Source organism: Molothrus aeneus, chromosome 8, assembly GCF_037042795.1.
Source record: "Molothrus aeneus isolate 106 chromosome 8, BPBGC_Maene_1.0, whole genome shotgun sequence".
In the NCBI taxonomy this organism is placed as follows: Eukaryota; Metazoa; Chordata; class Aves; order Passeriformes; family Icteridae; genus Molothrus; species Molothrus aeneus.
Genome location: NC_089653.1, coordinates 11493565 through 11509831, shown reverse-complemented (window position 1 = coordinate 11509831; position 16267 = coordinate 11493565). Strand labels below are relative to the sequence as shown.

Genomic DNA, 16267 nt, shown 5'->3' with positions numbered 1-16267 from the left:
TTAGATTTCTTTCAAACCTTTGCATTTATATATTTAATAATATTTAAATTATTTCTCAGCTATCAAAGAAATCTCTGACTTTACAAAACTTAATTTAGAGTTTCTGACTAGCTACTAAAATCTGCACTCTAGTAATTCCAGCTCACGATATGAGTTAACCATTCCTTCATCACTAATTGCTTTCTGGGAATGTTATAACCCGTGATTAAGAACAGGAAGCACTTAAATTATTTTTTGTCTCCCTGATGCAAGCCAAATACTATCACTTAAAAAATATTCTTAGTTTATTTGGAAAGGTTTTGCTTTTTTTGTAGAAAAATGCAAAGGAAACATGGAGAACATGAACCTGAAAATATCCCAATGTTAAATATATAGCAAAAAATAACAGTTCAAAATTCAGACATTCAAACTCCTCATCTGAAATCCCTTTTACAGAAATGTCTGCCTTCCTTTCCCCCCTGTATTTTTATTCTACATAACTAAGCAAGAAGGAAAGCCTAACCAGGATTCTTCCCTCCTGCTCCCCATTTATACTCCACTTGTAAAATTTTCTCTTTGTCTATCCATATATTTGTTCTCATTCTCAGCAGAAAAACCTTTAAGCCTTGAAGACTTTTAAATAAAGGGTTTTTTTGCTTTTGCTTTGGTGTCAGTTGATTTCTTATCAAAGTGTTTGATTTGCAATTTTTTTCTTGTCGTTTGCAGAAGCCGAAAGCGGTATGCCCTCTTCGTTACCTTTCCTTCCAACCTCAATCCTACCTTCACTCCTTCTAACTTCAGGACTAATTCCTTGCCAAGAACACAGGAAGATAACATCTTTGTCTATCTTTCTCTGTATATACACACACATATATACCTATACATATTCATCTATCTATGTGTGTGTGTATATATATCTCTGTGTATATATTTATATATGAGCCCCCAATCTCAAAGAGGAGAGAGAGAACAGCATTTTGTCTCTCCAGTGTTTCTTGTGACTCACGCACTAACTTCTTTGCAGGAAGTACAAAATAAAAGAGGATTCATTTTTTAGGCTTTTTTTCCCCTTTGTGGAGTCATTGGTGTATCAGATCATTGCATTTGAAAAGCAGATTTCACTGTTAATCTCTCCTGTCCTCATTTTGACTGTATCATGACGATGTATATTTCGTCTTTACCAGCCCTTGTGCTGCCATGTTGTTCATATTCACATTTTCATTGATGTCCTTCTTTCCCCAGAGTCTTCCTTCAAAACACGTCTTACAGTACAGTAGTTCATGTTCTCTTGCAGTCTCATTTTCCATTAACAGCAACCAAATACCTGATTCTTTGCATTTCTGGTCCTGTTTTGAGTCCAGTTACTCATAATACAGTACTCATTAAATTTTTTGTACTGTTCCAGTGAAAGTGCCATGGATTATATGTCACATTCATTTTAATGACATTTATTAACTCATTTATTAAGATGTTACTGAATGTATTTTTTTCTCAGCTTTGTAGTTTTTTTGAGATGGCATGTTTTGCATTTTCTTTGGTGTACCATGCTGTGAGTCCCTCTCTAGTCTACATTCTATCATGCTGCTATTGGTTTGGAAGTTGATAAGGCATGCTCTTTCATATCCTTGTCTCTCCTCATCTCTCTTCCCCCAACAGCTTTTTTTTTTCCCCCTCATTACTTATAGCAGTCTGTCTGACTGTCAGTGATGGTCTTTGGAGACCTGCTGTCATTGTCCAGACATTTCAATTTCCGTCTTCATTGTACTCTTCAAACTCTATTTTCTATGTCTGTTCTGTTGTGTATGTTGTATGTGTTATGTGTATTTAAGTTTTAGTCTTATCTTCCTATAGTTTCTGAGTAGATGCGTGATAAGAGAGGTGGCTTCCTGTCAGTTTGGCATTATTGATATGATCCAACTGCAGAGAAGTTACTGCAACACTTAGCATCTCCAAGGATCTGTAGCTGTTGCACCTCTACTTTGCTTCTTGCTTTTAAGTATATCTTATCTTGTGGTGAAGGCATGTTAATGCTGGCATGATGAGCAATATGAAGAGGTGTTGTACCAGGTGAAGTTGCTTGCTCCCAGAATAAAGTTTATTGTTCTGCCTCATTGTACTGATAACGAATCACTTCTGGAACCAGAAGGAATAATTTAATTGTTTTCAAGTGTATTGAGTTCACCATCACTATTTAACTAGTTTGGAGTATGCTAAAATAAAGTACCTCATGCACATCCTGTAGACCTTGACTTAGGTGCTGTTGTAAAAAACTTAAGTCCTGGGAGCAACCTTTTATATGCTTGTAGTAATTAAGCTTTAATATACTGTAGCATGTAATGTGCACTGTGTCTTTTGCCTTGTATTCTTTTCAGTGTCTTATTAGATTTTGCTGTGTAGAGCATTATGAATTAATGTCAATGATAGAGCCCAGAAGAAAGAAGCAATATTTTATGAGTTACAATCAGTGTGAAAACCGGTATGTGCACAACTCCCACCATGAGATTTGTGCATTTACATTCACACTCCACTTGAAAACATACCCTGAAAAAAATATTATTTCCAACTACTTCTGTAGTTGGGTAAATGAGTGGTGTGTTTTAAAAGGCCATTATGCTAATAGTGGTACTTTTTATCTGGGCATAGCATGAAACAATCAAGAATAATAGTTGTTTTTGTTTAAAAGTATAGTAGCTCTAGTAAACAGTACCACATAATTTGTTTTAGATAATGTATTTATAGTACTTAAACAATATTATATCTTCCTGATTACTAGATGATATTGCTACTGTTTGAGTTGCATGGGGAATGGTACAGTACATCTACCACAAGATTTAAAACAGAATTGTTACAGCTTTTGCCATTCATTTAGTCAAAATTTTGGTGTTTGTGTTTCATTTATTTCAACAATTGGTCTTTCTTTTTCTTTAGAATAGGTTGATGGCAGTCACACAGGTAGCCATACAGCTGAAAGCAAGCAACCAAGAAAAGAAGTAGGGTTACTAAATCAGACAGGTTTCCTTGATGCAGGGATGAACTGTTCAATTGGTCTCTGATAATAGGTTTCATCACACCTGACTTTGTCAATCAAAATGTTAAATGTCTAATCTCCTATTAGTTATCCAGACTTAGTCCATAATTGCAAAGGAAGAAAGTTCTTGAATGCATTAGAATTAGGTCCTAAAATAGGTGAGACTAATCCCACCTTTAGTGCTGTCTAAAATGTATAGTTGAAATTAAGACCAAACAGGAATAGTACATAACAGAGGCATGGATAAGGAAAATCCTTAAAAGGCCTCTCCTCATCCATGTCTCTATTGGTTGACCTTATCTGTGCTTTCAGTTTTTAGTCCTCATGTAGTGCTGCTAAAATTACCCTTGCATATTTGCTGTGCTGTACTTGCTGGGCATCCCCACGTGCCTTTGTCAGCTCAGTTTAAAGACTTTCACCACGCTGTTCCATATTATTAAGATCCCTCTTTTGTTCTTCTCAGAGAAGGCTGACAGTTATGCAGATGACAGATCTGAGTGTCAGCTACTGTACTACCATGTCTAGATTAAGAGTTCAAAGTTCCATCCATTCACAACTTCAGCAGTAGTGGAAGCCTCCTCAGTTTCAAGCTGTGCAAAGCAAATTGTGGAGCCATGCCCCTTAACAAGTGGCCTACCAGTAAATACTGCATAATGTTAGTACTGCATAATGATGGTTCAGACTCTTACACTGACTGGTTGCTTTTTCCACGGAGTTCACCTAAAAGATGGCTGAATAGTCTAGAAAGCTACAGGAAACATTTTTCATCTCCTACTGAAATCTTTTGTATGCTGATAAATTATTAGAAGTAATGTTTTAAATATTTTTGTAATATGAAAAGCTATCAGCTTTCCATAACTTTGTAAAAGTGTTTTAGACCAAGGAAGATAACTTGAGTGAAATATGTGTGCTATTTGAAAGCAGGAGACAAAAATCACCTAAGAGCAGAAATTAGTAAAAAATAAATAGCTGGAGGAATTAGTCCCACCCCAAATGTCAGTTCAGAAATTGTCTTAACAGTTTGAGTCTCCAATTATTAGGTTCTCCATCAAGCATCTTTACATTCAAAAAACCATAGAAGATACACAATTAGTAAAGGAAACCTTAGCTTACTTTTAGTGCTTTAAAGGAAGATATAATATGGTATGCTTTAGCTAGGTCAGAATATTGGTCTCTTGTGCAGTCAGTCATCCATGCACTACCAAGAAAGGTATTGAGCAGCAGTCGTGTTCTGGAGTAGTTTCAGATAGATAAGAATGGATGAACTGATATTTTCATGTATCTGTCTTTTATTGAAGGTAGCATGTATACTTAAAATATCAGAAAGATACAATTCAATAAGTAAGTTGGGCACAATTAACACACAGTGAGAAACATGAACAGATATCTGTTCTCCCCTGTCATATGAAAAAGTCATCATGTCCAATCTGAAATTTTCATTGAATGTAAAGAAAACCATAAACATTTGTCTAGAATTTCTGTGACCTTGTTTGAGTTTTTGAGTTTCTTTTTGAAACTGTGTATCCCAAATGTGCACTGATTTCCATTTGTTTTTCACCTGCTAATATTTCTATCAGTCTGGGAAGACATTTTCAGCTGTGTAGATAATATTAATGATTCTTTCCTCTGCTTTAAGTGAGAGATTGGATGGGGCTTTGAACAATCTGTTCTAGTGAAAATTATCCCTGACCATGACATGAGAGTTGTAATTAGGTGATTTTTAAAGATCTCTTTGAACATAAACCATGATTCAGTCTGTGATTCCTAAGAGTCCAACTGAATTCAAGGGTGATATCTACATTTTCAGTGTGGGACATTTTCATTGCTCTTAGGTGCATGACCCTGCATCTAGTCACCAAGTGAATCTTTAACAAACGGGGTGACTTTTGCAGATAAGTGTAAAACACTGGTTTCCAGAGGGCATATTCCATTCTACAAGTGGCTTTCTAATTGTAATATTATCAAAAAGTAATGGAACTCACTTGTCCTGAATTTATGGTGGTGAAGTGCATTAAATTCCCATTGAACACATTAAATCATATTTAATTTACATGGCTTTAATTGTCATGTGTCCTTAACATTCATGTGTGAAGGAGCAAGCAATCATGTGAGCCCTGTCATGAAAGGTTTTTTCCTGAGGGATGTATTTCTGGAATTGCAGTCATTAAAGAAATGATGACTACATGTTTTTAAGCTTGTTATTACTTGACTACTTTGTGAGATAACCTAAACTAGAAATGTTATAAAATTACAAAGTTTGATCAAGATCCTGCAAGTTTCTAAAGTTCTTGGCCTTTCTTGCTTGGTTTCATGAGCTGATTTAGGAGATAAAAAAATCAAATTGTGCTTTATGTTAAAAACATGTATTTGGAAAAATCAGTGTCATTGTCAGTAATGTTTTTTCTGATGTGTGGCACAAAATGCATATGGATTAGCTATATATATTGCTATTAAACCTCTTGAGTTTCTCCTTTTTCACCTTTTCCTTTGTAGCCTTGGATATATATAAAAATGAGACATTAGCTGAAGCTGTCTCTCCTAAAACTCCTATTTAGTTTACCATGTACTTGTATTCTCAACTATGGGGATATATATGCATATTTTCATATTGAAAAAACCCATGCATCTCTAAATAATTGATGGATGCATTTTTCTTGGAATACTCAGAAGACTGTTTTGTTTTTCTCTGTGTTGTTTGTTCCCTATATTCTGTTTTAATTCAAAACATTTTCCTTGCTGTATATATTAGAGTGAGTGCTTATCAAAGCATAACTTCAGCTAAGACCACTACAGGTGTCATAAGAAATAATTGAGTTGCAGCTTTAATAAGCTGTACATTTAATGTATCCATACAGCTCAGTAGAAATTGCTCATGATTTTGCTCTGGTGTGTATATAAGCCCAAAGCTTTATGAGCTTCTTCTGTAACTCTTAGCCAGTAGCAATGATGGGGCAAATTAGTTTTCATTTCCAAAAGAAGCATTAACTGTGATCACATCCATATTTTGTGGTTATAAATACATTGTATTTGTGGAAAGAGGTATATGTGAATGAAATATAAGGTCTGACAAAAATAAAGTCTGTACACTGACCCATGTGAATTGATTTAATGTGTCTCAGAAAACTTTGAGATACAAAATCATGCTCACAATACATTGCATCCTAAATGAAGCCAGTTACTTCCAATTTAAGACTATGTTCCCTGCATCTCAAAAGAACTGCTTCATTTGTTTATTACTTCATCAAACTTTAAGTGTCATTATGAGAATTGAACATTTATAGATCTAGTGGTTACCTCAATTTGTGGAGTTTGGGTTGTTGAGGTTCAGGTAGAATTTTTTTTCCTCTTTGGTATGGTTTATCCATATCCAAGAATTGTACTGGGGGAAAAAACCAGCCTGGGTCCAAGAAAAAAAAATGTGTTAATCTTTTTTCACTGAATAGCTATAACACCTATGTGACTTAAGAATCAAGTAAGGAAATAAAAAGTATTTTTCAGATAGAGCAGTACCCATTTGTACCTAAGAAAAACAGCCAAGCCAAATTATATTACAAGACCTTACATATTTTATAAGGAACAGTATAATCAATACATGAAATTAGCCTCTATAGAAGATTTTTTAGTTTAGCTGCTAAATTCTCGGTTTAATGGCGGGTTACTGCATACTAGCAGGCAGGGAGGAGGGAAAGTGGAGACTAAGATGGCCAGTACAGCATTCTGCAAGTGCTAGGAAGTACTTTGTGTGTTCAGGTGACAAAAGCTTATGCGGGAAAGCTAAATCTGCCAGCCTATTTTTGACCTGAGTAAGTGGTTTCATATGAAGAAATTCTTATGTAGTTGTTTCTTTTTATTTTTTTCTTTTATCTGTTTTATTCCATCTTAAACCTGTGAAAATGCATTTTAAAACTGCATTAGGTAGAAGTTTTCATTGCAACTGCAGCCATTAGGCCCAATTCACTAACAAGGAAATGCTAGATATGACAATAGATGATACTAGTTGATGATGGATGATACTAGTTTAGCTGTGTAACTTTATTTCATCCCATTTATCTGTGTGTGTAATACAGGAGTTCCTTATATCATCACATTTCATTTTTTGCAAATATTAGTAAAGTGTGCTGTGGAAATTGAACCTGCTTTCTGTGGTGATACCTTCCAGTTCCTGTAGTTCTCCTCTCCTTTTTAATTTGTTGCAAAGCTTGAAACTGTGAATGAAGGGAAGGATATCTGGGTAGATGCTTTTTTTGAGATTTAATTTCTGTTCCAGCTTCTGACGCAGGCTATCTGTGTGAGCAGGAGATAATAATTTAAACCAAACTTTCTACTGCTGATCTCTGATTAAGTATATTCATTATTTTGGGAATCAGAGGCTTGGCTTTTGGAAATGCTGAGCATTCTCACAGCAAAAGTTCCTAGAAAGTCTGTATGAGCTATGCAATGCTAAACACTTAAAAAGATTTGGCCTATAAGCATCCCAAATTAATGAGTACTATATCTCATAGTTGCTTAATCTCTCCTCTGTAAAATGGAGTAAAATCTTCATTCTTCCTGTCAAAGAAATTGTTTATGAATCTTTTGCATGCTGTAGTGATGAACATTGCAGAAAAACACACAAGAAAAATATGATGCTGATTTTCAAGAGAGATAAATTACAGGAAGCCATGGCTGAAGTAATGGCAGTAAAACACCACTGAGTGAAGTCTCAGATTGTGAGAAGGAAGGAGTTTCTGGGTATTAAATTAAGAACTGTATCTTAAGGTCTATATAAAGGGGGCTGAAATATGACTTTGTGACCAACCTTTTACTTCTGAACTCATGAGCATTTTATTTTGTGGCCTGCATATTCTTGTCATAAGATGTTGCAGGCATGTGGAATTACACAAAAAGATGTGCACATTATTAATCTTTCAGATATATTATGTTGTCATAATAATTTATTCCTAATGTGTAGAGAATATTTAACATATTGAATAAGAGATGTACTGAGATCCATTTTCCCTCCTATAAATTGCCTGAAAGACTTTGGACCTTCAAATTTTAATAATGTATGTCTGTTCAGCATTGTGCTTTATTTATTTATGTGTATATGTACTTCCCTAAAATCAATTTTTGCTAGATGGACAAGTGTTTCAATTCCTGGTAGTCTTTATTTACTCTAAATTACATGTGCATACCGTTACTACATTTTGAGTTAGAAAAGCTGAACTTTAATAAAAGACAAAAAAGAGAAAACTTTTGAAAAGCTATATTAAGTTTTAGAGCAAAAGCTAAGATACATCACCCATGAATAAAACTTATGGAGAATATATTTATATTTATATCTATCTGTATATTCATATTTAGCTTGGTGCTTTGCAAAACACCTTTCCTAAAGTCTTGATTTAAATTATTATCCAAATAAAGATATTTCATAGACATGGAGTACCTCACTTGTTGATACTAGTTCCTTTGTCAAAGTTAGCTGAGGCTCTTCTGTCATGGTGGTTGGGTTATTTTTGTTCTTTCATGGCTGCATAGCAGTGTTTTAAAAATTTTCTATTCATTTTATGTTTTTTCAGCTGTCGTGACTGGTTGTCTTGTACCATTCCCCTTGAGTGTATGTGTGTATTTATTATTTTAAACAATAACATTATATGTCCAGATAGGGGTCCCATTAACTTTCTATTTCACTAGAAATTGGCAAAAATTTGCATCCAAGGGTTTAGTTTCATAAGTGATACTTTTTGTTGTTATTGAGCAGTGGCTGAGGGTTTTTTCCTTTTCACCATATTATGAATTTGTCACCACTTTGCATGACAGAGCAAGCAAACAGCAATGCTCAGCTTCACACTTCACATTTCTGAGAGGACTTTGCGTAATCTATAATTAAAGCAAAAAGATAAGAAAACAGATGTGAGCACTTAGATTATGTGATTATAGGCAGAGGCATTTGACTGTCTCAAACTAAAGTTTTTGTAAAACGCATGTGAAACTCTTATTTGATTGGAAATATCAAGGAAGAATGGCTTAAAATTTCCTTGCAGCCTTTCCTAACTAGTGGGTCCCCTATAACAGAATCAAATAAAGCTAATTTGGAAGATTCAGCTGAAATTAATATAAACTTATTGTTTTGTTGGTTTTGTTCTTGTTTCACTGAGCAGTATATTAATCAATCCTGGAAACCATGTCAAGATTCAAGAAGGTACCTTAGGATTCTTCATTGCAAGTGATGCCAAAGAAGTAAAAAGGTAATTAAAATGTTTTTATCTTTGAATAGAAACAAGCATATTTAATTTCAGTTTTTTTCTTTACATGTAAATGCTTCACCTAATTTTCATTATCATCTGTTTAAAAATTTGAAGGGGGGGTTGAGTTGTTACTCCTGAACCACCTATGTGCATGTAGTTTTCCTAAGTCCCAAGGAACTGAAATTTGCTGCAGATATGAAAAGAAATAAAGAGACTGGGTTTTTGAGTCCTCCTAGAAAATGTGAAATATTTTCATTTGTTTTCTCTATACTTATTGTGTCTCAGAGGAATTACTATGAGAGAGGAGCACAAGGATGACAGTTCTGTTAGATTCTGGTTTAGAGGAGTTCTAATCTACACAGACTTTAGCAAATTCTTTATGCGAGTTAGCTGCTGTGTTTATTCTGTAATTGCATTAGCAAAATAATATTTATGTTCTTGTCATTTTTCTTTAATGGAACTACAAACTCCACAGCCTCATAATAATAAATCAAACTACAAAAGTGCATTATATCCATTGCAGACAACTTCACAGAGTCAATGTACCTGGGTGTGCTAGATTTGGGATGAATGCAAAGGAGTTTTGTGATTTTCTATTGAGGACCAAATGTATGTAGTCTTGTTTGTTAGGATTATATTATGCTTGGAAGGAACAAAAGAGCAATGTGATAAAACAATTTTTCAAAGAAAAATATTTAGTGTCCCCATAATTTAAAAAAACAGAAAAAAATGAATATTTCCAGCTGAGCGCTTCCTCATAATTTGTATCTTTGTTATGAATCATGCAATCAGATTTTTACTGATGTTATCCATGAGTTTGGTATTTTAACTAAATCCTATACTTAAAATGATAAAGTATTCAAATGATACTCTTTATTAAGTTCCAACCTTTTAGGATTAAATACAGTGAAATAATACCTAACCATGCCTACTTGCCATGCATACTTAAAGAAAGTCAAGACACCAAAACAGTGAAATTGGAGAACTTGACTTCTATTTTTCTTGAAAGAACTGAGATAGATTTCGGCTAGGTGAAATGTACAGAACATGGCAGCAGTGCTCCTGTCCTGTCACATCTCCAGCACCATCTCTGGAGCCTGTACATCCTGCACTGCCTCAGGGACTCTGCCTTGCAGCATTCTGTTCTTTTCCTCTCTGCTGCTTTTCTCCACTTGAGCATCCAGAACTGTCTGCACACTGCTTTACTGAGCTGCTAGTTTTCTTTCATTTATAAAGCATTTTTACACTCTGCAATGAACTTTTTCTCAGACTAAGTAAAATGGCATAATATTTTAACTGCTAAGATTAGGGAGAAGTTAACTGTGTTATAAAGGCGTTTAGACAAATTTTTCACATCATTCATCTGCCACGTTTCATTTGATAGTGAGCGTGAAACAGGATTTCCAATTCTGTCTGGCTTTTGGCAGAAGGCTATGTTTAGAAATGTTCTGCCTCCCTTGACACGTTTCTTAGCTGCTCTGTGCAAAGCAAATGCTTATCAGATGTGTTTCTACTAACAAAGCCAATTATGAAAAGTGTTTGAGCGATGAATCAGATTCAGAAATATGTTCTAAAATTGAGATCTTTTGGAGGAGAAAAATTATTTTTTAATAAAGCATAATTAAACATGCTTTATACCTGAAATGCAAATTAAATTATTCCGGCTTTGTTAATGAAGACATTTCAACCCGTTTAAGCTAAAGTTGTTCATATTTATATATCCCACAATGAGATATAACCTATAATGTTCAATTACTCTTTCTGTTAGAATCATTTTTGCATTTTGAGAAGAATAGTTTCCCATAAGAAACAATTACACCTACAAACAGTTATGCCAAGGTAAATAGCTTCACATAAAATGTTGACTGTTTAAATATAATACAAACTACCTGAATTGCATCTTCATTATTCCTTGTTCATTTACATGTTAACACGAGTGCCAGAAATCCACATTCTTCAAATCCACTTAATTTACCCCAGTTATCTAGAATCATTTTATTACAGCAATAACTCCAGGTATTTATTCTTTACTTTGGACATGGGATTGAAGGTACTCTTTAGGACAATTGTGCTGCAGTGAACTTCAGAAACATGGTCTCTATCAATGACCAATATCCAGTTCATGTTATGAAGTTTTTGTGGTGGACTATTTGTGGTAGTTGATTCTTCTTTACAGCTGGACTGGAGAGAAATTTTAAAAATTCAAGGCAGTTTTCTCCTCCTGGCTTACATCTTGACATCTACTCATGGTTTGAAAAACACTTTCTTCTCATTTCCTTGGAAGTAGTTGATTTTCTTTTTGGTGGAATGTGAATATCTTGAAGACCAGAAATTTTCTGCAGCAAAGTATACATGCTCAGAGAAGATGTTTTCCTTTTACATTTTGCATCTTGGAAATACTAAGGCAATTTCGCAGCCTGAAAGAGTAATCTTCCTGTAAGTTTCTTAGAGAAATAAAGTGTGCTAGGTTTAGGACTTACATATTCCATTGGTAGCTTCATGTTATATTGATTTTAGAAATGTTAATAGCATTCAGTGAGGTCTCCCTGCAATTTCAATTTGTATTTGAACCAATATGAAGCATTGATGTGGTTCATCTCTTCTATGCTAGACCTGCTATCTTTCTCATGATGGGTCACTTAACTACCAGTATAGTTCCACCTGCAGTGGCCATGCTATAGTTAATCTAAAAGAAATAGTAGTAATCATCCTGGCTGCAGGGCCAAAGGCTGTGTTTAATCAGAGGCTATATATAAATATTGGTTTGGTTTTGTGGTTTTTTATATTTTGGACTGTAGATAGTTTTGTTTCAGTGGCCTCCTAATTGTTATAGCAATCTAATGTTCTCATACTGTCAGCAAAATATATGGGTGTCATCTGAAAATTTGCTGAGGGTGCACTTGATGCCTCTGTCTGTGTCATTAATGAAGGTATTAAATAACACTGGTCCCAGTACAGATCCTTGAGGGACACCACTTGTAACTAGTGCCTGGTGAGACTCTGAGCTATTGATCACTACCCGCTGGATGTGGCCATTCAACCACTTCCTAATCCACCCATGGAATCCATCACTCCAGTTTGGAGAGAAGGATGTTGTGGGGGACCATGTCAAAGGCTTTACAGAAGTCTGGATAAATGACATCTGTAGTACCTCCTTATCTGCTGATGTAGTCATTCCATCATAGCTGGTTGGTCAGGCAGGATTTTCCCTTGGTGAAGCTGTGCTCCCTGTCTTGAATGACCTCCCGGTCCTCCATGTCCCTCAGCAAAGCTTCTGAGAGGATTTGTTACACAATCTTTCCAGGCACAGAGGTGAGGCTGACAAGCCAATAGAGTCATTGTTTCTACCCCTATTTAAGATCAACATACAGTGTTGATCATACAGTAATGATCAAATGTCCAAGCTGAAAAATTGGCACAGGGTGCTAGACAGTCCTTAAAAAAAAACATCCTGGTAGCCGATGAAAACAAAAAGTCTTTTTTTGTGATTAAGTTCATTAGATGCTCTTTCTTCTAAGATGAACAACAAATAAACTAATACAGTGTGGCATAATTATCATACATTCTTCCAATTACTTTTCAAATGAAAGTGTATTAAAGGAAATACTAATTTGGAGCTTATAGTTGAAATTAATGGTCTTGCAGCAAATATTTCCTACTTTAAATGTCCAAACATTTGCAAAGATCAAAGTAAATTAGCATTGGTGCGTTTCCTTAATTGGTCACTGCAACAAGATGAAATATGGGACTAATTTCATTTATATGGATTAAGAAATGTGTCAGTTTGTCCATTCTGTCTCTCCAGGGCATATTTTTACTGCAAGGCCTGTCATGATGACATCACGGATCCCAAAAGGATAAAAAAATGTGGCTGCAAACGGCGTAAGTAATATTTCTATCCCTCCCTTCCTCTCCTTTTCGTGAACTGTTCAGCCCTGAAGAATACCTCTACATGCATTTACATGTTTTACACAGTGGTACAGAAAGGCTAAGAAATAAATGCACAGCAACATAGTAAGTGCTATTTGGGTTCCTGAAGTCCATATGTTTTTGTTACACCACTCACATCTGTGTCTTCATTAAAAAGTAAATTAAAGACCAATGCTAACAAAAATTGAAGAATTAAGTCAAGCTAAATTTAACTGTGGAGGTTTCTGAGTTAAGAATTAGCCAACAGTGAAGTTTTTCTCTCATTCATAACATGCAGATTCTGCAAGAGAAGAAACTAGGGAATTATATTTTATCATATAGCTATTGAAATTTTTTTCTTTTTAAATAAATGAACAGTTTTAGTGGAGGAAAAGGTTGTCTGGAAGAAATTAAATATTAGCACCACTTACATATATCCTTTTAGCTGTAATGCTAATATTAGTTTAATTAGGTTCTTAAACTGTTTGGACAGTTTTTAATGAAGAAATAATTGCGTGTTTGAATGGAGATGAGACTTTGCATCTGAATTTCTATAAATATGTAGCAATTAGCATTTTACCCATATATACTTTGAAAGGACATTTTCAGGAGCTATCACAACCACACTTTGACCAAAGATGTGTTTGACCCATGCATATTTGTAATACCAATAGCAAAATTATTTAGGAATCAATTTCTCATTGAATATATAAATATTTATGTGCATTCCATGGTATCCTGCCATGAAAAAGATAATTCAGTTTAAAAGTATTGATTAGGTAAATTGAGAGATCTCAGAAGGGTTTGATCATGCCTATTTTACCATTACTTTTAAAAGGGTAAAAGCTCTCTTATTTATAGCTTCAGTCTGCTATAAAAAAAGCTCTCTTATGTATAGCTTCATTTATTAGTGCACTGTTGTAGAGGATGGAAGAAAGCCTAAGCTGAACATTCTCTGCCTTTTGGAGTACCTGAAATGGATGAAGTCTTGAAGATCATTTTCAAAAGAAAAAAAAATATCATTGGAGATTTTTAAAAAAACTCCTCTCCTCCAAAACACCACAAGTGTGGAACAATAGCATGATAGGGAGAAAGCAGCTGGAACTGACAGAAAATGGTATTTATCTTCCCAGTAGCCACAAGGAGAGCAAAGCACATGGAAAGCATGCCTGATGTGGAAGGAATGTATGCATTGCCTAACATATTGGAAAAAAATTGTTCAAGAACAGTTTATCCATGTGAGAATGTGACCTTTGAACTGCTGCCAAAGCCAATGAGTCTGCTGAGTAAGTTCTGGTAAAGCCAGTTACAGATGCCTCAGGGTGTCTGTGACTCTCATGAAATCTTTTTTCAAAATTACTCAACAGTTAAAGAGAAATATGTTACCTGCTTAATTTTATCTGGTTCTGTCAGGAAAAAAAAAAAAAACAAAACAAAAAACCCATTTTATTTCTATTTTCTTCTATACTCCTCCTTCACATGGTGTATGCTTTTTAAACATGTCCTGCTTAAAAATTTAATAAATCCCAAAGATCTCTCAGTTTAACATGAGACCTACACTTTTCATTGTCATCTACTAGAAGATAGGGAATCAGGAACTCACATTGTAAAGCTTAAGAGCCCTTTATTATTATATGTTAATGAGAATCAAGGTAACCTTCTCAGTACTTTGAAACCTGGGAGAAAAAAGGGTATGACCCAGCCAACACAATGGATATTACCAGCAGTAAGGCCTTGGAGAGGCAAGAGTAACAATTTCTGTAAGTAGCATTTGGAAGGGTTACAAATGGCATGGTCACACATATCAGTCCAATAAATGAAAGTTTGTTGGGCAGATGAACAAACAAACTGAGTTAGTGAGGCAGAAGGAGGAGGTGGCTGTCAGAGCTGGTGCAGTGAGCACTGAACACTAAGGAGGGAATCCTCTGAGTCAGGTGAAGAATAATGGTCAGTGAGAATAACATCTAAAATTTCCTTTTCAACATCTCCCCTCTTGTGAGTCTGCCCTCTCTCCTGCTGTTTCTTAGACACACAAGGGGTCACAGATACCACAGTAGCAGGCAGCCTGTAGAAGAGCTGAGAAGAGATTTCAATGAGGAGCATGCTCACAAGTACTAGAAATAAGGCAATTGCTTTTCTTTTAAAGAGCTGTAAGAAGAAAAAATGAAATGAAAAATTTCAATAGTAATTAGTGCTTTTTCTTTCTCAAATTTTGTTGGCAATTTTGAAATCCCTTTTACGGGACTTGCTTTTTGGTTTTGGGTTTGTTTTTAAGGTAAGTCTTTAGTCCAGAATGTTATTTGCATAAAATGTTTTAGCTTTCAAATCACTAATCACTTTTGAAAAAACTTAGATTTGTTATCCATCTGCAAATGATGCAAATCATTGGTCTTAAAAATACAATTCTAACCAAAGCAAAACATAAATTGAGAAAACTTTCTCCCCGTTGAGTTAGCAAACTATCAACTGCGATGTCAACATGTAATACATCGCTATGCCAATTTGATTTTTAACACTGCATGCACATGAATCTATATAGTTCTATATGACAAATACATGCTTTAATGAGCGAGTAGCATAGTAATTAGAGGCAGCTAAATGTGGAAAATATGTAAGATGAAAGGAAAGGTTTATAAAAATATTGACACATTCAGGTGAATTAGATGTGAAAGAAATGGAAAACTCAATTATGGTGGCTCTAATTCAAGCAGTTTCCCATAATATTTAACTCACATTCTTTAATAATGCATCTGAGGTTGCACTTCAGTTTAGACACTTTCTGAATATTAGCTTGGGGTATTGTTGGGGTCTAAACGTGAGTCTGACCTACATAGCCATTTGTCCAAACTCGTTAGGCCTAATATTAATAATTCAGGGCAGATCAGTACATTTCTACAAGGCCAAGGGTAATTCATGTAATCCTGCTTTCCTTTTGCAGTTTCTTTGCCATCCTTTTCTCCTTACCCATCCCACTCCCTGAATAACACATAAATGCTGATGGCATATTGTCCAAAGAAATACTTGTGTGGAAATTTTATTCACAGAATGTTAATTTTTTTTAATGTTTTCAATCTCTTTCCTATTCCACTTAACTGTAGTTTTTGCAGCAAGAGGCCAAATATAT

General features: G+C 34.9%; 1 protein-coding gene across 29 annotated transcripts in view; it reads left to right on the top strand.

Moving 5' to 3' along the window:
* Positions 1-16267, top strand: part of KCNMA1 (potassium calcium-activated channel subfamily M alpha 1) — a 415621-nt gene that overhangs the window by 295842 nt on the left and 103512 nt on the right. For 14 of the 29 annotated variants that reach the window (XM_066554102.1, XM_066554094.1, XM_066554090.1 and 11 more), the window contains exons 17-19: positions 706-717; positions 9148-9234; positions 13040-13116. In XM_066554102.1, coding sequence (XP_066410199.1) covers positions 706-717; positions 9148-9234; positions 13040-13116 — 176 coding nt within the window. Of the gene's footprint in view, positions 1-705; positions 718-9147; positions 9235-13039; positions 13117-14276; positions 14430-16267 lie in introns of all 29 variants that reach the window. The other 15 variants (XM_066554104.1, XM_066554103.1, XM_066554096.1 and 12 more) reach the window with 2 other exon arrangements.